The sequence below is a fragment of the Vidua macroura genome, chromosome 7, assembly GCF_024509145.1.
Source record: "Vidua macroura isolate BioBank_ID:100142 chromosome 7, ASM2450914v1, whole genome shotgun sequence".
Classification (NCBI taxonomy): Eukaryota; Metazoa; Chordata; class Aves; order Passeriformes; family Viduidae; genus Vidua; species Vidua macroura.
Genome location: NC_071577.1, coordinates 22246078 through 22272642, shown reverse-complemented (window position 1 = coordinate 22272642; position 26565 = coordinate 22246078). Strand labels below are relative to the sequence as shown.

Here is a 26565-nt window from a genome sequence, read left to right as displayed (position 1 = left end):
TTTCCAGGTCACAGGAGGAAGAAGCAGATATTACACAGCAACCACTACACTTGTCAGAGATTTTTAAAAATGTATTTATTTATTGCTTATAGTGAATTATTCTTCTCAGATCATATTGCATAGTGACAAATGGAATTGATTCTGCCAAGTGTTGTGCCTGAACTGAATTCTACAGAGATCATTTGGCTTGCATGTAGGTAGGCCCAACTACAAAATCCAGGGCCATAGCTGTAAAATTTTCAGGACAATGACAATACAAGCTAACTTTTGTTTTTAAATCCTCTGGCTTCCTGAAAATTTTAAGTTATAAATCTTAAAATAAGTTACTCCTTTCTTAAAAAAAAAAAAAATCTATCTTAATCAATTACCTGCTTTATTATTCACATTTTATGAGATACATAAAATTTCTGAGCTCCTTGCCATGTTATTTACACTTTTTGTGTTCTCATTTCTAGGCAATAGAAAAACAAATAGCTCCTGCTTTTCATAAATTCTTCAATTTTTTTTCCTTTAATTGCTTTCAAATTTCAATGATGCTATTATTTCTTATGGAGACTGACTGATTTTATGAAGCTGAAAGAACTGGAATGATCAGCTAGCTTGCAAAGATTTGGATATTTTTTGATACTAACATTCATTTTTACTCAGCTTACTTTTGAACCACTTGACATCTGTCAGTTCAAGTGATTAGTGTTTGTATATCAGACATCAAGCTAAGATCTGTGTAATTCTGGTTACTTCCATCAGGCACTGTGGTACCTGACACTCCTGTATTCACTAGAACCGGGAAGTCAGCACTTGCCGTTTCATTTGTACAGGTGGGGGATGCCAGAGGCTGAGTGAGCAGCGCTCCTGGCAGGGAAATGTGTCTGCTCCCTGCCTGGGAGCCTGGGGAGGGCTGTGCAGGCAGCCTGTGCCTGCTGCATTTCCTGGCTGTGCTGACAGTGAGATTTGTCTGGAGCATGGCCTTGGGGTGAATGTGGGATGCAGAGCTGTTAGGTACAAAGAAACCTGTTCGCTATCACAAAGGACTTTAAAGGGAGAGCAGAGTCTCACATCTCCAGAGACTTGGGCTAATCAATCCATGGTCTTTGAAACGTTTTCACAAAATAAAGGTTCTTTGCATGACACACCTTAGACTCACAAGCACGAGGTACTAACACTGTGGGATCTTGTCTCAAACTTTCTCTAAATATAGTAATAGAAATTCACCTTTTTCGGATCTCCTTCCACTACTTTTCTCATTTAAATTTCTTGTCACTGACGATTTTCTCCACTTAGTTGTATGAAACAAAATTCATTGGCGTAAACTTGACATTTTTTTTTGTTATTTGGAGGATTTTAAATGGCATGGAAGGTGTCACATGGCATTGCATAAAAGTTGTTTTTCTGATGATTGTGTCAATATTAGACCAAACAAAAGCAGAATAATTATTAGAGATGTAGCTGAAACTAGTGATAGGTATTATCATAAACTGCTAACAGTATTTAACAGTATTTTAAAGTGTTGGCAGTGGTCTAATGAGCTTATAATACAATTTGAAACACAATTTTGTTTATTATGTAGGAAGTTAAGTAATTTGCTAAAGGGTAATTAAATCTGTCAGGGTAGAGGCTAGATATACTCTGCATTATCTTACAGTAAATAGTTTGCCTAAGAAACATCACCTCAGTGTATTTATTCAGACTCACTTTAATTTAAAAATTCATCTATAACTTCTTTATTCTTCATCATTATTTGTATTTTTGAAAAAACATATTATTGTTAGAGTTTATTTAATTCATTTATATAGATTTTTATTATGGTTGGCTTCCCTTTATTCTGCCCTTGCATGCTTGTAAAAGCAAATCCATGTTTTTGCAGATGTCCCTTCAGTCTACATGAGTATGAGTCAGTAGAAGTTTGAATTTTAAGTCTAAATAATAAATTCTTATTCTTAGAAAGGAATTAAAAAAACCCCACACAGTCTTAGCTTTTTTTTTTTGCTGTTCTAGCACACAGCATTGATAGGACTACATAAGGAAGCCCTGGCCCTTGCAAGGTGTTTTGAACTGTTTATGCCATTATGGTTCCAAATACTCAACAGTGACAGTCCTTTTCCCTGAGCTACATCAGTAAACAGCAGTGAAGGGAGGGAGCGCAAACAAATAAGAAAGTTTAGTACATTCTCTTCTTCACATGTGGTTTCTCTCTGCCTGAGGCATATCACTGCCACTTCCAGCAATGGAGGTAGGCTCTCTCTAATCACTTTTGTCTGTTCTTTTTTCTACATGTTGTTAAGAAGAGACTGGTTTTGCTGCTTTTCCCAAGGCCTGAAAATTTAGTCCTATCATTTGAAGACATGGAATTGTATTAAGTTAAAGCTGTGTTAGAAGAGATAATTATAAGGAGTTTTCTGACAACACAGAAAGGTTCTGTTCGTGTTTTACTTACCAGAGCTCCACTACTGAGGAGAATCATAAAGACAATGAAAGTCTCAAACCAATTGTGTTCAACAATCCTGAAGCAGGTTTTTCTAAGGTTCCACCACTGCTTTCCTCTCCCTTCTTCTATACTTACTTGACAGCACTTGAACCTTCTTACACAGCCTTTAGAACATTGTATGTAATGACAGGAGGAAAAAAAAAAAAGAAGAGATTTTGTTGAGTTGCATTAATTTTGGTTATGCATTCTGTTAATAATATAATGCTATCTTTACTGTGCTATTTAGTAAAAACCCAATAGATTTTTACCTAGATAACCTTTTTCTTCAAAGAAAAAAAAAATTGAGACAGTTGGAATTTACAGTTAAATTAACAAGTGAGAAGAATGCATTTCTCATTTATCAAGAAGTGCTCAATACCGTGCACATAAAAAGATAAAAGTCCATCAAGCATGAAGCCAAATTACAGAATACAAAGTAAGAGTTAAAATATAAAAACTCATCCAAACATCAGGTAGGTTGATGTAGTAAGATATGGGCAAATAATATTAAACTGTACCTTCTTTTGTTCAGGATACTCAATTCAGGCAATCTTGCATTCATTGCATGAAAAAAACCTAAGCCTCTTATCTAAATTCTGGGCTTTTCAGTACCAGTTAATTTCTCTAACTAGTGCCCCTAATTTATTTTACACTTTTATAATTTAGCTGCTGACTTTTATGCAGAAAAATATTAGTAATAAATAACAGTATATTCCATGACAAATCCTAGGCTGTTACAGTACTACCTCTTATGAGTTCAATGCAAATTTCTAAAGAATGATCTGTTATCATGTCCAGAAGTAATCCAACCTGACAATAGCATTTATTCTCCAATGCCTAAATCTAACTTTTGTTTACAGATACCAAAAATGGTATTTGTATCCTGATACTATTATTTAAAAAAAATATTTCTTTCTCCACCTCCTTCACATGCACACATCCATAAGGTTTCTCCCAAAGAAATGCCATTGGAAAAACATTTATGACCAGATTGGGGTTTTATTGAATTGTGGGCCAATATAAGGAAGAATGAAAGATGAAGGAGTCCACCATATTAGACTGTTCTTTCCCCAGTTGGCACGCAAGGCTCTTCCTTCTCCTTTTGCCAATTTGTAGAAGATTCATTTAGCATTTTTCACAAGACCATCTAGGTGCAGTTTTCATTTATCGCTAAACAGATTTATTTTATTGTAGTAATGTATACTTTATAAAGCACTTAGATATCTGTGAAGAAAATTTTAAAGTGTGTTTATTATCTGTAACTAAACTCTGAAAGTACAGTAACATACTAAAATAAAACTTTCAATACTGCATTTTTCTTATTTTAGAAATAGAGATACATTTCCAATAAAATGTTTTCTTAACTGTTTATCCAATACATTATATAATTGTGGTATCAATTTCCACATAATGAGTTATGGACTAAAATTACTACTGCTAGTAATCAGAGCTTAAACACTAACAAAAGGGTAATATGCTTCATAAATCTTAATACTTAACTTACATAGAAAATGGTTCTGTAATTCTATTAATAATTATTACTAATGTTTTTCTTCCAAATACCTTCTGTGAAGCAGGCCTCTGGCTCCTGGGCTTCTTCAGGTTCAGCTTCTGGTTGTTCTTCTGCAGGAAGTCCAATATCAACTGTGCTGCCTTCAGATGAGCTAGATGAATTTAACTTCTATAAAGGAAAGAAGCATCACAAATGAACAGTAAATAATTAAAAGGCAAATATTATTTGATTCTGAAATAAGTAAATTAGACAATGTTTTTGAATATTCTAGAGTTCAACATAAGTAAGTTGTTGATAAAACACCTGAGAAATTTATAGTCTGGTTTTCTTCCTGTACTGTATGAATCTATTAAATAGAAGTTGTATCAGTAACAGATCAGACTTTAAATAAGATTGTGCTTTAAACTGAAAAATGTGGGTAATGCTAAATCTGAGAAGATTTATGACCACAACAAGCCGTAAGTCATAATGATCTCTTGACCTACATAGAAATAATGAAGCTTAAAAAAATATACAGGAATTTGTAGTGTCTACTGGAAATCAGGTAAGAGTCTAAAAATAACTGCATAAATGAGGTGGGAGCTCAGAGGAATGAGGAAAAAAAGCAGAGAAGGCCATACTTCAGGGGTTAGTAAATCCAGATTAAAACTGCTGGAAGTCTAGCTCAGAGTGAGGCAGAATCTGCATACAATAAGGCTGAGGTAGTTTAAGCCCATAAAAAAATCAGATGTGTTTTATCAACAAATTTTCAACAACGTGACGAGCATAAAGACAGTGAGGCATAAGTTGGAAACCAAATTAAAAAAAAAAAAAAAAAAAAAAAAAAAAATGCATTTAAGCTAATTCTCATCCTAAAAATCCCAAAACTTGTAACATGTAATGTGCAGCTGGAACCTGCTTGCAATCTATCTCTTTGGTATTGTGGCTAAAACTTGGGCAAAATTGTGAAGGAAATATATTTAAGTATGAATGGCTAAACAAAATAATGAAACAACTGCAATATAGATCACTGAGTCTAACTGTAAACTCAGCACTGCCAAGACTACTATTAAACCATGTCCTCAGGTGAGGTGCCACATCTTTTAAATACCTTCAGGTATGACAATTCAACCACTTCCTTGGGCAGCCTATTCCAGTGTTTGACAATCCTGTCAGTGGAGAATTTTTCCCCAATATCCAATCTAAACCTCCCCTATGGCAACTTGAGGCCATTTCCTCATCCTGTCTCTTCTTACTTGGGAAAAGAGCCTGATCCCCACCTCGCTGCAGCCTCCTCCCGGGTTCATCATTGCTAGGTGGCAGCAGGCCTTTTGGTATTGAGGACAAAACACCCCAAACAGTTACAACAAAACTCTTATTAAAGCAGTGGCAGCAATAAGTCAGAAGTGTCACAGTACTTTTTCAATGGGATAAAAGGTAACCCTGTTCCTACAGGTAGCAGCACATCAGCAGACAGCTTTCCTAAGCTTTCCTAAACTGAGTCTATGTCTAAACAGGAACAATTCTCCATTGGTCAGTCATAAACCAGCTGATGTCTCTCTATTTGACTGTCTGCTCTGTGAGAAGTTGGAAGACTGGACTGGACAGCATGAAGGTAGTTGTGGAGAGTAGATGATATGTCATTGTTTTCTTCTAAAGGATCTTTGTTTAAATGTTTTATTTTGAAATTGTTCATGCTGAGAGTTGTTCATAATGTGCTGAAAGAAATTTTAAGAACCTTTATTGTAGCAGTGGTTCATAAGCATAAGTCAAATTAATTATAGACATTTTAGCTAATATTTATAATCATTAATTATATTATTAATTATTAATGGTGCAGATATTAATTAGGGAATGAGAACAACAGTGTCTCTGAAGTAAGTTGCTGTGGGGAGAGGCTGTTTTGTACAGGTTTCCTTTCTTGGAGGAGGATCCAAAAATTGCACTTAGCTTAACACTGGCTGGGAGCACTAGAGGGCTCTTACACACACTGAAAGGATAGTGATAAGGAATTCAGCTACCCTAAAATTTGGCGTCTGAAACAATGGTAGCAATACAACCGTGTGACAGAAGGGGGAAGATGAGCTATCCTGTAAAGAAACTGCATTGCAACCAAAATGGGAACTAGCTGTTTAAGGCTGAGGTTTCTCAAGTGAGAAAATTAACATTGTTAAGTGTCTGGAAGGGCAATTTTCTAATTTGATAAAATGGCAACAAAATAAGTCATTGAGGGTGTAGTTGTTTTGCAAATTCTGTCATCAAGTCAATTTCAATTATTTTGCTAAAATAGCCACATACAAAAAGTTATGTAATGGAATAGTTATAGCCTTTATATGCTTTTTAAAATTACAGTTCTCAAAAAGGCATTATATCAATAGTCTGCTTTAGCATTCCTTTGGCAACAGTAGATATTTTCATCTGTTGGTACTTTTCAATTTTAACAACCAAGTGAATTTGAATTATATGGGAGAGTCTGGTTAAGACTTCTTTTTATGGGAATCTAGGTGTAGAAGAGCTGACAATTTTAAAATTCAAAAGAATTCATATGTCTAAAGGAATGTCTAAAGGAGTTACATAAACTATTTATACATTTTCTGGTTTACATATGCTTTTTCAAGAGGCAGAGAGAAGATGTATCACACTCCTCATGGGGCCCTTGTCACAGAAGGCAAACAAAAATTTCTAGTGGAAGAACACTGCAGCTAAGGCACTGTCCCCTACAAGTTGTTATAACTACCATGTGGACCATACTTGGTTTTATGGATTAGTTGAGTCTCCCATTACATGGCCTCTTATCCCCTCTAGGAGGCTATAATTCTTAACTCTTTCTCACACTTCTGTTCATCAAGAATTAGGTCCTCCTTTATGTACTCATTTATGCCTATCTACAAAGAAATGTCAAAATAATTGATTAAGCATTGAATACACTGGTTTATGAGAAGTAAAACAAAAAAACCCTAAACAATCAAACAAAATCGCACATAACAAAAACCCTCAAAAGATGAGAGAGAAGTGCAAAAAATATCTAAATACCTCTTTGCTTTCTTCCAGGTCTGATTCACTACTAAATTCTTCTGTGTTTAAATTTTCAAAGTCGGATTCACCCACAGCAATGGGCACTGTCACAGTGAGGCTTGGGTTGTTTATGAATGACATGTAATCACTCTCATCAATTATGTATTTTTCCACACTGCTGCCTGTGCCTATACCACTGGTGGTTCCATTTGCATCTTTAATATAATCATGGTCCTTGCTTAGTTCCACAGTTGTATGGTTAGAAATACAGCTATTTTTGTTGTTTAAATCTTCAAGTGGCTTGATTTCATCTAAAGCTTTCTGTTTTTTAACAAAAGCTTTTTGGATGAATTCACGTGCTTTTCTCTTCACATAATCTATGCCTTTCTGCATTCTTGCCACAGCAATCTGGAGATTGTTCATTTCATTATCATCGTCTGTCACAGCAAGGTTGTCTGCACTAAATGAGCTCAAGAGCAAGGCCAAAAATAGGTTCAGTACCTGCAGAAAGATTTTTAAAAATATGTTCTAAGATGTTCTAAGATGCTTTATTTTAAAAAATAACGTTTATTTTGTTAAAAAATGTCCTATTATTGACATCAAAGACTGAAAACCCAATAATTCACCATAACCAAAAAGTACCCTCAAAAATTTTTCTCTTCTCTGTAAAAACCAAGCTTATTTCATTTAGTTCAGGTCCTGCTCACTATTCAAAAATATTTGTACGACTAATATCTGTAAATGTGTCTTTAATTCCCCACAGTATGTAAATATTTTGGTGTCAAAGCTTATAATCTAAAAATGGAGCTATCAGATTTGCTGTTCAGCATCATTAAAAAGTTTCATTTATCCCATCACACAACAGAAATTAGATTATTTAGGTGACTAATCATATGGTATAAATAATAAAAAAAATCCACAGCAAATGGTCTATAAAGAGCCCATAAACTAAAATTATTTGGAGCACAAAATATTTTCAAAGGGCCAAAAGAGAAATTAGTCATATTCTTAAGTGCCCACTCGGACATTCTTAGGATTTTGACATGGCAGAATATTTTGTTCTTTATCCAAAAAAGCTCTTAAGCTTAACTTTAAGCATTTCTTGAAACCACCTGCTTAAGTGCTTTGTTGAAGCAGAGCCAGAGCACTTAGTTCACTTCAGGACTGAGACCACTCTCTTGCCAAATAATTTTTTGTTAACACTTGGATTACATACCACTAGGTTTCCAATCACCATGACCATCATGAAGACTGTAAGGCACATAGCTTGGCCTGCAACCTCCATGCAGTCCCACATGGTTTCTATCCATTCTCCACACAGCACTCGGAATACAATCAGGAAAGAGTGGAAGAAATCTTGCATGTGCCAGCGAGGAAGTTCACAGTCACTGGAGATCTTGCAGACGCATTCCTTGTAGCTCTTCCCAAAGAGCTGCATCCCAACCACAGCGAAAATGAACACAATGATGGCCAGCACCAGGGTCAGATTCCCCAGAGCTCCCACGGAATTACCAATAATTTTTATCAACATATTTAGTGTTGGCCAGGATTTTGCCAATTTGAAAACTCGTAACTGGAAGGAAAGAAAAATATTGTTAGGCGAACCAGAAAGACACAAGGCTATTTGAACGTTAATTTGTGTAAGGATATTGCTGCAAAATATGCCTTTAGTTGGATTGTTCAGAGGATATCATCTTGCCTAAAAGCATGAAGATGGAAGTTTCCCTCAAGAAAAATTTGTAAAATTGTAATTTGATATTCTCAAAGCATAGCTTTTACTGAAGGCCAAAGAAGCTACTGATTTGAACTTAAAATCTAGGGTTCACCTGTTAAAATAATCTGGACAACTTTTAAACTAGTATTTGTAGAGATCTGTTCCTGTGATGCCAATCAGAGCATAATACCTCTAGTGAGTCAATTTAATTCAGCATAGTGGGATGTTTAAGGTGTGTACATACAAAGGATACTTTGGAAATAAGCCCAGGGTACCTACTGCTATCTGTTTGAATCTCTATCAATTTCCACTGAAGACTGTAAAATACCACAATTAGTAAGGATTTGTGCTAATGAAACTGTCCTCAGGATCAGTATCATGGCAAACATCAAGCAAATTTTTAAGACAAAAATAAACTTATTTTAATAAAGCCACATTGAAAAATCAGTACAATTGAAGTATATTTACCAATCTGAATGATCGAAGAACAGATAGTCCTTCCACATCCGCAAGACCAAGTTCAACCAAGCTAAGGGTTACAATAAAGCCATCAAAAATATTCCAGCCTTCCTGGAAATAATAGTAAGGATCCATTGCAATTATCTTGAGAAACATTTCTGCTGTGAAGATTCCAGTGAAGACCTGAGTTCAAAGGGCAGTTTGTTATTTCAAGGTGAAACATAATACTCCAGATCTAGTTTAATTCAAGCTATGTCTTATCCAAAAGCAATACTTAAAAATAGTTACATTTACTGTAGTGATTTATTATGCCCACCTTCCCTTAACAAGTGTCAGAAAATCAGGTAATTTTTCTATTGATTAAATTTTGTACTAAGCAAATTACAAAACTTCTGTTTTATAACATTTGAAATCCAATTTCAACTTTCTAAGGATATGGACTTTATCATGTGTAGTACAAAGAATGTCCCAAATTTGATTTTCAGAACATAAACCAGAATGCTTTCCAAGAAATTATATGGTATAGCTCTTTCTTGTTGTACAAATTACAAATTAGGCCAAATCTAAGGCTACAGGGGGGCAGCTTCTTGCCTGCTATGACCTGCCTATAATTCAGCTGAACAGAGGTGTGATTATACCAGATGAATAAATGGAATATTATAAATGGTATATTATAATGTACCTCAGTTGATACAGCAACTGAGATACATGATGATGTGCTGAGATACAATTTCCTGAAGCTGAGTAACTTCTACCTAGGCATGCCCAGAAGTAGCAGCAAAGTTGGTTGGCTTAAACATTTCAATATCAGGAATAGAAGAGTAATTAAGAATGCATTTTAAACAAAGTGCTGCTGGTAGTGGTTTCTCATAATGAGTTTCTGTGCTGAACGAAGTAGGAATTATATTTAAGACCCACCAAAGTAATAAACCTGGGTAGCTTTGAGAGAAGTCTTGGGAGAATTTCTTCTAGGATAGGAATGTACTAAAGTCACTGTTAAAAACTGCTTGAGCCCTGCTCTGACTGGTTGTTTTCTGTTTTCTTTTTTTTTTTTTTTTTTTTTTTTTTTTTTTTTTTTTTTTTTTCTGGTTTTGATAACCCATTTTTCTGCAAGCTGGAAAGAAAATAGGACAGCTAAAGAGAATAATCTAAGTGGGATAATCAGGAGACAGGAAAGAAGTCTGACTTGCTCTGCCTAGGAACACCAATACTCAAGATAGATTGTTATAGTCTTTAAATACACTCTAGATACAGACACCAGAGAGGGAAAGGTTACCAATTTTTAAGATATAGGATTGGAACCCCTGAGAAAGACATAGGAATGATACAGTTTGAAATGCTGACAGGTTCTTAACAATCAGAACAGCACAAGAAGCTTTAAAGTGGAGCAGGCAACCTCCAAGATCCTCTCTATTGCAGAAGGGGTTCATGTCAGGGAGCCTAAAACTGGAAGAATGTGGTGCTTATAGACAGGTTCTCTCACACTCCCTTTGTTGTCAGAGGTACACCAAGATTTATAGGGAATTTTCTTGGTTGGAAAACAAACCTATAAAATGCTACAATACAAAATTTTACATTTTATTAGGAAACAAAGGTTCAGCATTTCCCTTATATTAAGTATATGAAAATCAGCTGTACAATTTTCTATTCATTCTCCCCCCCAAATTCTATAGTTATTTACATATAACTATATATATATGAGGAACTATTTGTTCCTCATATATATACTATATATCCTCATATATATACTATATATATATGAGGAACTATTTGTTCCTCATTACAAAACAAGGATTATTAAAAATCACATTATAAGAAATCAGTTCTTAAGAAGGACATAAAGTAGGACTGTAGCTGCAGATACTTCTATGATCAAACCTGTCAGTTCAAAAGCAGGAGAGCTACAAAAAGTTAACTCATGAAATCTTTAATAATTTATCTTTTTGAGGCAGAGAGAAAGGGAGAAAATACAGCTGACAACCTGAAGAAAATACATCTTACTAATTATCAGAGGATAAAAACAATAAAAAATAGGAGAGGAAAAAGCACTGTGGGATTTTTTTTTACATAAAACATAGAAAGAAAACAATCCACTTATCCATATAAAAAGACTTTTGCACAAGAAAATTCTAGAAATGCTTTTAAAGGGATCTTTTAGCTATTGTAATTTCTGCTCAGGAAACAGCAATTAAAAACACATTCATAATTTAAAGATTTATATTGTATTGATTGAGAAATTAACACTGCATTTATTTGCATAGTGTCTGTTTCATGGAAAAAATGCATTTCCTGTAGTAGTTACACAAATCAAACTCTGCTTAAGATGGACTTTACTTAATGTAGCATTGGAGCCAATTTTTAAATTTTTAATTTGATTTTGCAGAACACAGCAGTATATTGATTTTACAGCATCCTAAGCTACATGAGCCAGGGTTGACAGTCAAATTTCCAAAAATGTTCTGATACTTATATCTGAAGGTAAATAAATATCCAAAAAGCTGTTAAAACCTTTTCTTTCAGTTACTACAGGCATATTTCCTTCCAAATCATGACTGTAAAACCCCAACAAACTTACCAGATTTCCAACTGAAAGTACATTATTGAATTCGTCGGTCATTGGATAATGTTCCATAGCCATAAAGAGTGTATTTAAAACAATGCAAATTGTAATAGCCAGGTCAACAAATGGGTCCATTACCACTAAGTTGACAATGTGCTTAACTTTTAACCAGTGTGGACTGCAGTCCCAGATCAAGAAAATATTTGCAAATTTATACCAACACGGTGGGCATTTCTGTCTTGATTCTTCAAGTTCTGTGGGGAAAAGAAAATTTATGTATGCAACTATGTGATTTCTCTAACAGTCCTCATTCAAATATGAATTGTACCAGTCAAGTTTTCAGTCTGTAGTGGTACTGATTAACCTCCTTTAAGCCCCGATTCCACAGGGCTTTTAAGGAAAGCCTTTAAAAATTGCTATTGAATATATTTGCTATGTTCAAAGCTTATCTGTCAAGCACAACTTCTTTGTATTACTATCACTATGCCAATCAGTATCAATTTATGCATCAGTTTCTAATATGTATTTAATTTTTCCGTGATTACACTTCAGCTTGTTTCTCCCACCTACTGTTCAGCTATGTAAATATTTTTATTCTGAAATTTGTAGCATTTAAGTGAAAATGTTTGTTCCGAATTCAAGAAAAAAATCATTTTGATGACCTAGAATAGCTTTACAGAATGATTGAATAAATATAACTGTAAAAATGCTTATATATTTTAACAATAGTTGCATATGTTTGAAGAATATTCAGTGGCTTTTTTGTGTCCAATAATACATTTTTAATTACTATGTGTAAGTACCCACTCACATGTGTTAGAAGGCAACAAAACAATGAGATAGAAATGCTTCTTTATGTAATAACTTTAATGCTTAGTTATATAATAACCTTAATAAATAAAGAGCTTTGAGATTACTGGTAAATATATATCAGTTTGTTGGATGTTATCTGTACTTAAGCTATTTTAAATCTGTTTTCAAGTTTCAAATCAAACTTTTAGAAATCTATGGGAAAAACAGAATTAAATATTAACCTATGCATAGCACACACCTTCCACAGTGTTTGTGAGGATGCTAGCAATACTCATGGCTCTTTCCCTTAAAGCTGGATCTTCCAGGAAGTCCATAGAAACATGAAAAGAACCTGATATTCTCTTCCTCATTTCTGGTTCTGTTGTGGTGCCCTATACAGAGAACGATAGTAGGTGAGACCACGTTGAAGAAACAACCAGATAAGCAAATACTACATAAGCCTGTTAGTAGTGTCTTAGCTTGGACACGTGCTCCGTGCACTTCATATTTTATCATGTCAGACTTTTATTACTTTTTAGTACCTTTTAAATAATTTTAGAATTCCATTAGGTCACAGGTACCTACAGTTCAAGACTGAGAGGGAGTTTATTGACTCAATTTTTGCATTTTTTTCTTTAAGATATGGAAAGTCTTTAAACATTTAAACAAATTTAAACAAATGGAAAAGGGTTGAGTTCAAAATATTGCACAAAATTTTGCAAACTGTAATTTTTTTTCCTTGCTCCTGTTGACAGAATATTCTGGGGTTTGCAACATAATAGTCTTTTCTCCTAATCAAACTGTAGCAAGTAAGAAAAGTCTGACTTCCTCATGCTTCCTCATGCTAGTATTTTTTAGCAGTCTGAATAGACAAATTTGAACTAAGCAAGAAATTTTTTTGGAGACATTTTCTCTTACCTTTGTATGGTAAGAGAATGGCAGCAATATGTGCTGCCAATATGTTCACACAGCCATTTGCATTTTTAGAAATATGTATTAAGCTTTGATCTTGCAATGAACTATTTGTTGTCTATACTACAATACTCCACCAGAAATGGATGGAAAATATATAGGAATGAGAAATAAGTGGTAATAAGTAATTGACAACTTCCTTACATTTTTAACCAGGCGGATAAGGAAGAGTGATATCAAAATTAACTAATAATGCTAATTTTGATAGTGGTAATACAGCATCATATTGATTGCAGTTATTGAACATTTTTGTATAATATTTTCCACTGTATATCAACTACGATAGCTAGATGGACCTTTAGATCAGCTAAAGGAAAGTATGGCACAGTAATACAGTGAAGCATAGCATTTTTATGAATGTGTAAGTTTTTACTCTATTACTTAGAAACTGTCACTTGCATTTGTTAGTTATGTGAATCTTTGTAAGTAAATGCTTAGCTTGCAAACCTATCTTAGCTGTTTTATTTACTAAAGAGTTTACAAGATGCAGGAGCATTCATAGCTTGACCAACCAGGAAGCATTGCCAAGGGTTCCATTCTGTAGAAAACACTGGCTGGTGCAGTAAGAAAAGGCCACCATGCCTGAGCTATTTAAAACTTTCTTACATTGTCATCAGTAGCTGGTTTATCTATTATCACCTCTGGCAGAAGCTGTCCAACAGGCGATGTAGGAACAGATGGTCCACCAACCAGGGAAACCACCCCATTGCAATCCACGGTGCTGTGCATCTTCCCATTCACTGGAAACACTGCCAGCATCCTGGATGACCTACTGGCCTGGCTGATGTTACTGTTGCGCCGTTCACCGTGCCTGCGCGGCACAAAGAGAGAATCCCTTCTGCTGTCATTGTCTTCAAAAGTGCTGTGCTCATCATCAGCAAAGTCATTTTCTGACCCTACATCCTTTGCTCGACCTCTGAAGCTGAAAAGACTTGTTCTGCTGTTGCGCCTTGGGGAAAACAGGGAGCCACGAATGCTCAGCAAAGACTGCAGGTAAATAAAATACGTGATTATTAGCTGAAATCCTCAAACTTAGCACTGTTATTAGATTAGGATTGGTTTTCTTTTTTTTTTAGATAAGAGTAACCATATTATCCAGAAGCTGCATGCTGCTGTGAAATTTTTGCATGTATTTCATTAGAGATATATTTTGCAGCTAGAAGTATCACTGTTCATGGATTCTTAAGACAAAACCCATGCTGAACACTCCTTTTTCATCTGAAGTTGCCAAATAGATTAGTTGCATAATTCCCACCAAGAAAAAGAGGAAGTCCATACACACACTTTTTTTCATGTATGAGGGATCTCACCCATAGTGAACAAGCATTGGTTCGAACATCATTGAAACAAGAGGAAAATGTGAGGTTATCATAACAGAAAAATAGTGTAGCATTTTTACAAGTCTAGGTAATATATAATCATGCTAAAAGGAACCCTACATAATCAATCAGAGGATATGTTATTATGATTTTTAAATAATACTATTAGAAGAACAGAAATACGAGGTTACATTTAATTCTGAGGGTTTTTTAACAAGGCAATCTAGCAGCTAGACCACTTCCTCTCAAGCCCTAGCAACACTAATTAAAGTAATAAAAGTATCACTATTTCCTTTGTTTATGCAGTAGCATCATATTACTGTACTTTAGGAAGACTAAAGTAGTTTTGCAACAGCCTATGATGCTTTAAATATATGCTTTTACTTAAAAAAAACAACTATAGGCAATACCTGATGTGGAGAAGAATACTTCTTTTCATATGTCAGTCTATTGCCTTCAATAGACAATCGGAAACCTTTCCTTCTGATGCTGTCTTCTGATTCAGACTTGTGAAATTCATCTTCATCTTTTTCCTCTCCTCCAGACTGTTCTTTCTGTTTCCTTTTTTTCCTTCTATTTCTCCTCTCTTTTGCGCTCTTTGAGCTCAATTTTGATGCATCTGAGGAACTCTCTGAGAGCCCTCCTGCTTCTCCTGCAGCACTGGGCTCCCTGGACTCTGCAGATGCTGTTACTGCTGCTGTTGTCACCGCTGCCGCCTGCCATGGTGCAGAAGGAATTGAATAAACCATGACCTAACATTTTCCTTTCTTTAATTTACTTATACGTAACTTCTACTCCAAAAGTCCCAGATCTTAACACTTTCTACAGGGTATCCTCTCCCTAGGTTTTTCTTCTACTTATTATTAATCAGTTGACTCAAGAAATGTGTTGGTCACAGAATTCTCTTAACCTTCATGAGTAAATTTTAAATGCAGAAATCTATCAGACTGTGTTAATGGCACTAGACTAGAAAAACATAGTGAATAACCTATACCTAGTTTTGAATATTCCTTCTCGATGGCTGAATCATTCACAATACCCTTCTTCAGTGCAGAACAGAACTAGCTCAGTCATTGAAAGACCAACAGGGTACTTTATATTTCCAATTTCAGAAAGCAGAAATTGAATATCTCTAGTAAACTCACTTCCTTACAGTCCTGCATTACTACACCATAAACGATACCTGTGCTGCTTCTTGTTGCTTCTTCAGTTGCTCCAGCATCTGCTGAAATTCTGCCTCTTTCTGCTCTGCTTCTTCCAGAGTTGCTTGGTTCTGTTCTTCATATGCCATGGCCACCACAGCCAGGATCAGGTTTATCAGATAGAAAGAGCCCAGAAAAATCACCAGAACAAAAAATATCATGTATGTCTTCCCAGCAGCACGAAGAGTCTGGAAATAATAAGACATTTATAAGCAAGTATATGTTAACTGTTCTGTTTTTCATACTGTTAAAATTCAGATAAGAAAATTGACTCTAGTCCTTTTGCATCACTGATACAAACATATTTGGTCTATTTTTCATTAAAAATTTCTCACCAGTTGATAAAGGTTTTCCCAGAAGTCCTGAGTCATTAGCCGAAACAGTGACAGGAAAGCCCAGCTGAAGGTGTCAAAACTTGTGTAGCCATAATTGGGGTTTCTACCAGCTTTCACACAGGTATATCCTTCTGGGCACTGCCTACAAAGACAAACTGGACATTACCTATTTAGTAATTTTAATATTATCAGCTGGATGTTAATATACTCATATGTGCAGCCAGAACTGCAAAATAACATGTTTTGTCATCAGGTATTGCTCTTCCTTTACTTATCAACCAGGCATGAGCTATATTGATACTAAATTACTCATTCATCATGCAAACACTCAGTTTACCTGACCAGTCCACTGAGTTCTGATCAAGAATACAGATCTTAAGCCCAGTGTAAAAGCCTTTCTTATGTGGAAGGAAGTGGTCACTCAAAATAAGGCCCACTCGAACTGCACATCTATGGAATGTGGATCTAATTTCTACACAGTGCAATAATATGATGACATTTGTTCTTACCCAGCATCAGAGCTATTTCCACAAAGCAGAGCATCGTTTTGCCCTTCCAGAAAATAAAAATGACCTGTTTCAAAAAGAATTTAAAAGATTATAAAATTCAAAATATAGCCATTATCTCTAGAAGTTTTAAGGTGATTTCTGATCCAATTTTAAACATGCAGTGCTATTTTCTCAGCAGGACAACAGCTTTAGAGTAAATGACAATATGAATTTCATTAAGTACTATTGCTCACAGCATTCACTGTTAAGATGCCAAAATTTACTAAAAATTCTGTCAAATGCTTCTGGATGTGGATTCTCCCTTCTGTCTCATCACTGAACTAAACAATGCTTTGTGAAATGATGTGTAGTTGTTTATTAGAATAATTACAATCTATCTGAAAAAATATTCTCATAATTTCTTCAAAACTGCCTGATCAGTGTTGCCAGGGGTTTCAGTTTGTTGGTCACAAGCACTTGTGACAGTTATCTCATATATAAACCCTGCAAAAACCCAACCATCTGCCAGTGGCTCTGATGGCCATGGGTATGCACACTGCAGTTATAGCTCACTGACTCTATGAAGGCCCTGGCATACGCCTAAATTCAACTCAGACATAATTACTGCAGCAGTCACAACTTCTTAAGTAAGATTTTAAGAGTACATGACAAAATTATTGAACACCTTAGTAAAAGAAATTGGGTAAGTTCTACCAAATCACCCTGTAACCAATCATACCAAGGTCTGTACAATAATGCCATAGTTAAAGGACATATTAGATGGTTTAAATAAGAAAGACATTGACCTATCTCTTCTTACAAGAACATGGAGATGAGAAAAACTTTGTGCTTATTAAGATTCATCTTGACTGTATCCTTGAGAAGTGTTTTTCTTTTCCGCTTCAAAGCAGATACCTACAGTCTTGATTGCTGAAGTCTTGATTTTTGTAAGAATTGTCACAGGAGAAGCTTCTCCTGTAATAACAATCTCCCATTTGGTCACAGGCATAAGGATGTTTTTTTATACAGGGTCAGACCATGTGTCACATTTCTGATGGAATCCAAAAGTATTGCCTCAGGCTGTCTGTAAGGAAAGGGCAGGGACAATGGTGATGCTCCTCTGAGCACCTCCCTAGCTCCACCACTTCAGAATCATAGCAGCTTCAGAATCAAGGTGGTACCCTTTTTGCTTCCTGAGACCATTTAAACCCCATGTTGGATTTCTGTTGTGTTAGATTCCATTAAAATTATCTCATTTGAAAATGAGTGCAGGTGACTTTCAGCTTGACTCTGCCTGTGCTGCCCAAGCCAGGCTACTACAGACACTAATGAATTCTGAGTCTGAGGAGGTGTCACAAGCTGCTGGCTCAGCACATATTGATTTGCTGCAAGAAGGGACACAGTACCTGGGCCAGCTGCATCACTCCATCCTGTGAGCAAAATTCACCATCTAGAAAAATGAGTGTTTAAGCTGTATGTAGACCTTGATCTGACACTTTGCAAAGGACTCATTTTCAGTGTCTAATGATGTATCCACATCTCACAGGGAGCAATCTCCTGTGCTGTGCCAATTGCGCAGCCCTGTGTGGCTGCTGTCGCTCTGGACTGGTGTGCATTGCAGAGCTGCTCTGTGCTGAAACACAGCTGTAAACAGAAAGCTGACAGGATGCTGGCCACAGCTGACCCTTAGGAAGCAAATTTTATTCTGCCTTATGTCAGCTAATCATGATTAAAAGATGCTGGAACATAGCAGCTTGTTGGGAAGAATTCAAACCTGCCTTGATGCGGTTTACATGGAGCAGTCAGTCCTGATCAGCACTGCACCAGCTGAGCTGAACTGCTACAGCAGGTCTGCATTCAGGTTCTGTGCTTCAGACAAGATGTGCCCTGCAATGGTGCTGTGCTTGCCAGCTCCACAGAAACTAGAGCCACACCGGCCTTCTCTGAGTGCACTGATAAACCTGGGCAAGTGCTCAAAATATTATCATGGTAGGAAAATTTTTGTAACACAAACATATAACCAACTGAGAAGTATAAGCAGGTATATCAAAGAGAAGTGAAAAATCCCTCATTACACCAATGGTGTAAGTTTGGCTCCTCTTTAATTGATTGGGAAATGGGAAAATTTCCCTGCTAAGTGAGCACCTAACTTCAAGAAAGATTAAAGCTGTTTGAGTAAACATAGGGTATAATATGAGAAGCACAGGGAATAATTGTTATTTCATAAAATAGATTGTGAGATGCTTTTCCTCAGAAAAAACTTGCTTATGGAAAGCTTATTAAGACAAACCTCAGCTTATCTGGAGCTAAGTTTACCAGAATTCTTATCTTGGAAAAAGAAAAGGGTGTGGGGGAAAAAAGTGCTTGACTCATTAATGCCCAGAATGCTTAAAGACCCTCTAAATGATGTCTCCAAAAATGAGCTCAGTGGAAAAATTAGGGCTTACGTGCATTTTTCTGCATAGTATACACAACTAATGGCATAATAACTTCCATAATTCCTAGAAAAGACACTGCCATTGCACTGCTCTGAGCTGCAGGTAAAGAACAGCTTATTGCCTTGTGAAGCAGCTGGTTTTTGTATCCTGTCTGCAAAAAGAGAGCAGGAAGCTGTGAGAAGATAATTTTACTCTTTGAAACTGCTGGTAAGCAAGGACAACCTTATTAACTTCATAATAAGACTTGTAATTTCATTATAAATTTCATAATACATATGAAATTCTGTAAATATACCAAAGGCAGATGTAGCCATTCAGTAAAGTACTTCCTGGAACCAATTCAATTGAGCTTTATTTTCAGGGGGCTTCAGGTCTTCTTTAAATCAAATGAAATCAGAACTTAAATTTATAAATTCTTTGTTAAAAAGTCAGGAAATTAAGTTTGGCCTTGAAGTCTAGGCCTTCATTAGGAGACTGCTTAGACTGTCATACCCCATGGCATAGGATCACCATGAATTCACATGTTCAAGTAAATTGAGTTTCACAGAAAGATTAGTTTAAGAAATTCAAATGGAAATCCATCATAGTCATTGATTAGCTGTGTGATCACAGTTAGAAGCTGTCTCACTTCTATTCAAAATTTGTCTGGCTTTGACTTGCAGCTATTGAACCTGTTATATCTCTGCCTGCTAGATCAAAGATATGTCTACGATGAAAATTCTGTTCCCCATGGATTTTTTTTTTTTTTAACTGTGATCAAATCACCCCTTAAACCTTCTCTTTGATATGCTAAGTAGGCTGAGCTCCTGGTCTATCTTGGTATAAAGCATGTTTTCAAACCCTTTAATCATTCTGCTCTTTTTTGAACTTCCTCCATTTTTTCAACTTTCTATCTAAATTGAACTTTATACAGTATTCCAGTAGCAACTGCAGTACTGCTAAATACAGGGGTAATTCTGTCTTCCTGGGCAATAATTTATTTATGTGAACAGGATATTATTTAGCTTTTTGGCTGCAGACGTTTAGCCTTAATTAGTCAGTCCTGGAGTCAGCCCTGGAGTCCTTAGGTGCCTCATCCTCTATATTGTTTCAATTGCACTTCTCCATCCTGCCTTTCAGTTTCCCTGCAGCTTTACACATAAGCTGCTGTGGCAGTGTATTCCAGAGCCTCTGTGGCATTATCTTTCCTGTGCCCTCATGTTGTTCTTCATGTCACTTTTATTCTCATGACATGACACTTGCAAACACACTATTGCCACAGCAGGTGGCAGGAAGCAATTGTCTTTGGTCTGAGATTAATCTCTTTTTCTCCTCCTTTTTTCTATTCTTTGCTTGTGGCTTTATATTAAGTGACCTAATAACATGCATATACAAGCTTAAAAACCAGCCAGCCATGCAGCACCCACTCTAATCAAAGGGCACTCCAATTAGTGCTAATAGCACTGTAAGAAGGAGCATGCTGTAGGGAATTTGAGGAGATGATAATGAAAATCACAGAGATGCTGTGGGAGACGTGCTGTGATCACCACTACACTGGAAAGGATACTCAGGTGAGGAGACTCACCTGGAGACCCCACGATTTCTCTTTGCAGCTGGTCACTGTAATCTCTTTTCCTTTTCTATCTCTCTCTCCCCTTTAGTTCTTAATTTACATCTACAGTCTCTGTGCAAACCTGTCTCACAACATGAACTGTGAGCATTGAATTTTAAGACTTTTCTGTCTCAGGGGAGATGTGAATTTGGCAGATGGAGTTGACAAAAAGAGCTATTCCAAGTAGCAAGACCACGTTCCTTGTTCCCTCTTCCATGCAGGCCTTTAGAGCAGATGTATGAGAGAGAAAATATTTCTCCTACTCTGTCTTAACGAAATGTATCATTCCTTCCTCTCCTTCCTTCTAAGAACTGGGTCAGCCACAAACCACTTCAGTGCAGACAATACTTACTTTCGTCTTCAATGTACCCCTTCCAGTCAAATGGAGTCACTGTGGAATTAACCAATGTACCATTTTCACCTATGGTGCTGTTTAGCTGGGAAGTAATATTTGTTTCCAAAGTAAAATTTTCTGGAGGCCACTGCAGGCATTTATTCCTCAGGTTGCCCATGAACAGCTGCAGCCCTATCAGTGCAAATACACTCAGACAAAACACAGTCAGGATCATCACATCTGAGAGCTTCTTCACAGACTGAATCAGGGCTCCTACAATAGTCTTCAGGCCTGCAAATGGAAAGGAGTTTTTATTCTGATGTTGGAAAATTTTTCAAAGCACAGAAATGACAATGTCTCCCAGTAAAGTTACAAATTTCATGCAGAAGCCCAAATACATGATTGTAATGTCTGTGAAACAACATTTTTGTGAAGAACTTTTTCACTTGTGAAAATGAATAAACAGCTGAAATTTATGTCCACTTGAAACTGTGAATGGAATGAGTTGCATATATTTCAAAACAACTTGATTCAATGATAAAACAAGCAACTATTTTTTATTCATGCTGTACACTGATCTCACATAAATATCTTCTTTCTTTTCATTTGTCAATACATCTTGCTCCAAACCTTTACTACTATCAGTTTTATAACATACTAGATTTAGAAGACAGTAGTAAAAAGCCTGTTGAACAATAAATAGGATTCAAATTTAATGCTATAAAACTGGAAATGGTTTGGAAAATTGTAGCTTTTTAAGATAATAAATCCCCCATGCAACACCCATGCTATTCTTTATTATCTTATTCTTTTATCTTCTTAGTAAGTCAACATTTCAAACAGTTTTATTTTTTAGACACAGATAGTCATGAAAAATACCACATAACATCATGTAGGTAGGATACACATGGGTAAGAAAACTTTAGGATTACTAATACTCATTGAATGTGGAGAAGGAAGCTTGACGTCATACGAAGCAAACCACACACACTGTGTACTGCAATGTCTCATGCAAGAATCTGTTAAACTCAAAGGCTGATTTCAGAAGGAAAGTGCTCATTTTCAAAAGCAATGAATCAGAGATTTCAGTGAATCCTGATATCTTCTGATCCCTGCTTTTTTTTTTGTGGAAAAAAATAAGATTTATATTTAAAAAATATGAATTCTGTTTTAGTGAATTAAAGTCAGCCTCAGTGTTTAACCTCGCTCTCACCTGGAATGACTGATATTGTTTTCAAAGCTCGGAGAACTCTGAATGTTCTCAACGCTGAGACATTGCCCAGGTCCACAAACTCTGTCACATATCTGTAATAGGGGAGTTCACACACAAACACAATGACAGGATAAAAAGGAACAGTTGGGAGGTAAAAGGGGCCTAACACCTTACACCAGTTACTTCTTACCTGGAATTACAGAAATAGTTTTCAAAGCTCTCAATACTCTGAAAGTTCGAAGAGCTGAAAGATTGCCTAGGTTTACAAATTCTGTTACATACCTGTAGGATTAAATCACAGTTATTCAGAATTTAGGCAAAGTTTATGCTACTTACTTGGGTCTTGCATCAAGACCACTTTGGCGTTTTTAGCAAAAACTTAAACAGCAACAGTCAGAGGTTTACCTTTCACTGCAGTTTGCCTTGCATTATTATACTTTCAGAGCCTTCAGCTAAATTAAATGTCTCTGAAGTGAATCACACTGATTGTACTTTGAAAGCCTAAAATTTATCTAGACTAGATTGGTAAGTTTGGAGAATGAAGTCAAAGGGAAGCTCCTTTTCTGCTCAGAAAAAAAAAAAAAAAAGAAAAAGCAGGACATGAAATTAGCCTCTCTAATACTATCTGTACTAATGGCTTCTGCAGTATTTATGTTTGCATAAAAATACGCATTTTTGAAAGTGAAAATTGTTTTAGACAAAAGTAAGTCCATAAAAAGATTTCCATTTAACAAAGTTGGTATGTATCGATACTAATTTCATGCCCTTTTTGCCCTTCTCCTTCCAAGAAAAAGCAAAAAACGAGAACTTACGCAAAGGTAATGACAGTGAAATCAAGCCAGTTCCATGGATCTCGAAGAAAAGTAAAATCTTCCAAGCAAAAGCCCCTTGCAATGATTTTTATTAGTGACTCAAATGTGTAAATGCCAGTGAAAGTATACCTGAAAAATATAGGAAAATTTAATCAAAATAAGTAGCAATATTTTACATTGGTATTCTGACAGATCAAATGAAAGGGTTTTTTATTTCACAGCTGGAGAAGAAATACAGTAAATAAGCAATTTCTTCTGAAATGCATTATATTAATCAGAGATACTTTTGTATGTACATTAATTAGTTCTGCTGTTGAAGTACAGCAGTCCTGATCTTACACATAAATAAAAATAAATAAATCCATCAAATAAATAACATATTAAAATTTATAGGTGACATTCAGCTTAAAAGTATGCAGTACTAGGTCCTTTACTGTTAAGTGAGAAAGCTGTGAGCATAAATTACTGGATACTGTCTGAGTCACCAACATATAAAACACCTGGTATTGGCTCTAAAGCGGGAAGGATGCAAGCATGCACTGAGTTCTCACTTTAGTAATACTTTTGCTTGTATGCTGCTCTTAAGTGACATGAACATTGAAGTGCCCATGGTTCTGCTATTAATGCAATGGTGTAAGGAAGGGCAAAAGAAATGGGTAGGTGCTAAACCATGGAGAAAACTAGTGGAATCTCAGTAGAATATGATCTTTAAACTATTTTCATGTTTTTTCTACCCAATTGTTCTACTAGAATGAGATTCAAATAATTATTCAACATTTCTGCATAGTTCAGAGAGGAAATAGTCATAATGCCTCACGATAACTCCTGCTAGCACATCTTGCACTGCAGTTACTGGCATGGTAACTCCTAGAGGAACAGACAAAGATATATTGAAATAATGTGCAACTTACTCTACATTCTTTGTCCAGTCTGGAGGGTTACTCATGGTCATAAATACACAGTTGGTCAAAATAGTGCACATGATAAGCATGCTGAATAATGTAGGTACAGTTAAGGAAAACACAGTAGCTGTTCAGACAATATCACATCAGTCATGGCTTAAGTACAGTAAAATACTGCCACTTACACAAAACATTTAACTTTGGTAAACACTGACATACACTTTGCTTAACCTCGTATTTTTCACTTTAGTACATTAGACTTTAATATTGGTCTCGATTTGTTGACACTCTGATGTTGCTTTGCTGTTGTCCTGATGTTGTTTTCAGCCAGTCCTGAAAAGGAGATGGCTCTCACACCCTGGGAGGTAACATGAATTGAGCAAGAGCCAAAACCAAAATACTTTGCAGGAGTACACAGTTTGCCTTAAGTACCTGGCATGACTGAATAAGTGTTAGTCTTTCACTTCTACAGGCTTGGTACTAAAATTAAGAGTTGGCATATGCAAGGGAAAAAAGTTTCTGCTATCTACCCAGAGTCAGAGCTGAGCTGAGTCAGTACCTAGCACAGCCAGTCTGTTGAAAACACAGAATAAAACATAGAATAAAGTTTTTCATTGCTGAAGTGAGTGCATTCCATGTTTCCCTAACACCAGCTTAATGTTTCAATCAGTGAAACAGAAATCCATAGTGAGCTCAGAGACTAATGTGAATAGTTTTCCAGTATTACTTTTGGTCTCTCTCAAAACCCAGCAAAATCAGTGTATTTGTTTCTACTAATGGTATAATTAGAAAATACTTCAATAGTTGTGTCAATTGCTTGAAAAGCAAAGAAAACTAGTGAAGATTAGAATGAAATAAATTTTTATTTGATGTTCCAGCAAGGAGCATTTAGGTACTCTGGGACTATGAAACCTAGACAGACAGCTCAGAGGGGCTGGTTCTAGGGAGGTGAGACAATCCTCTGGGGCTTCATGACATTCAATGCAATGTTCTTTGTCCACTAGATCACTGCCTCTTCAGACAGTGCAGTTCTTCCCGTTTTGTGGCAATAACCTCTGTTCAAACATTTGGAAGTACTGAAGTAACCAAACTAGACGAAAATCTGACTCAAAATGGCCACATGATGGCAGCAAAAAATCAGCACTGCTACACATTTACACCAAATGGTTAACTTACTTTTCCTCTAGTCATCTCTCTAAATTATGTATTCCTTAAAAGTCCTTGCATCACCATATGGCAAAGAAAATAGTTTAAACTAAAGAAAGCTGTTTACAGCTAAGATTGTATCTGAGAGCCCATGATTTAATTTTTTTTTAAATCAAGTAGATAGCATTTGGTTGTTTTGGGTGTATTTTTATACCATCAACAAAACCAAAATGAAACAAAAACCAAACCAAACCAATCATCCACCACCACGAAACCCAAACCAAGAACATGACCCTTCACTCTAGGTGAAGGAGGAATAAGAGAAGTAGCACCAGGATCTAAACTTCTCAGAAAATTGCCACAATCATTTAGATCTTTCCTTACAGCAGCTGAAATATTCAAACTTTAGCATAAATTTGCAATAAACACTCAAATCACAGGGAAGGAATTAGCTGCCTGATTCCCACAGACAGGTGTGTGCCCTTTGCATAAATGGCTGGTCCAGCAGTGGACATTTTGGTATATTTCAGTCAGTGACTTAATTAGTTTTGAAGATCATGTTGCCATACAAACTCTGTAGAGTAAAAATTGTTCAGTGCCTTAGAATAAATTATTAGAATGCCTTACCATGTTTGTCATCACAGTCCACAGACAGGTCTAAAGAGCCTGTTTTAATTTAATTAGGAAATTCCTTTCAATATAGAGAATCCATTTTGGAATCCAAATTGGAGATGTGTGGCTGCAGTTTCAGTCATCTCATGAAAGAGTTAGAGAAGTGCAACGTGCACTTAGGAGAGCTGAGGTTTTACCCACGTGCAGTGTGTTGTGTGCTTACAGCTCAGTGCCATGGTACCACTCATAACAAGGGCCACAGGTAGGTCCTTGCACATTGCTCACTCTTTACAAAACTTGGCACATCTGGGAGCCAAAAGTCACCAAAGCGCTGTCCACTCTGAAAGGGAGCAGATGCTCATTAAGGGCTAAAATACTTAGAAATATAGACTCTGACCATTTCTCTTATGAGAATCTGAAACATAACTGTCACATTCAATGTCTGTGCACCTCTTCTGTTCTCTTCCACATTTTGAGCGATTGATTTACAAGCTCAATATTCCCTTAATTTACTATTTTATGTTCTATAACAATTCAACTATACACATAGACAAAAAAAATCTGATCTATGATGACTTCTTCACAGAAATGTACTGCCTTTCTCATGCTCTTCCCATACAGGCATGCAGAGGCACCACACAGCCTCAAGTTAATCAATTACAGGAGCAGCTGAAGTCTCTTATCACCTGTGTGGATTGGTGGAAG

General features: G+C 36.1%; 1 protein-coding gene across 1 annotated transcript in view; it reads right to left on the bottom strand.

Annotated features, from left to right (window-relative positions):
* LOC128809856 (sodium channel protein type 1 subunit alpha-like) overlaps positions 1-26565 on the bottom strand; it is a 91344-nt gene that overhangs the window by 28823 nt on the left and 35956 nt on the right. Inside the window, exons 4-19 of the mRNA XM_053982235.1 lie at positions 24112-24201; positions 23201-23329; positions 22389-22480; positions 21194-21466; positions 16834-16897; positions 16325-16466; positions 15971-16177; positions 15198-15503; positions 14075-14455; positions 12756-12888; positions 11720-11958; positions 9154-9327; positions 8188-8544; positions 6990-7472; positions 4028-4145; positions 2435-2589 (exon numbers count right to left, since the gene is read on the bottom strand). Coding sequence (XP_053838210.1) covers positions 2435-2589; positions 4028-4145; positions 6990-7472; positions 8188-8544; positions 9154-9327; positions 11720-11958; positions 12756-12888; positions 14075-14455; positions 15198-15503; positions 15971-16177; positions 16325-16466; positions 16834-16897; positions 21194-21466; positions 22389-22480; positions 23201-23329; positions 24112-24201 — 3343 coding nt within the window. The remainder of the gene's footprint in view (positions 1-2434; positions 2590-4027; positions 4146-6989; positions 7473-8187; positions 8545-9153; positions 9328-11719; positions 11959-12755; positions 12889-14074; positions 14456-15197; positions 15504-15970; positions 16178-16324; positions 16467-16833; positions 16898-21193; positions 21467-22388; positions 22481-23200; positions 23330-24111; positions 24202-26565) is intronic.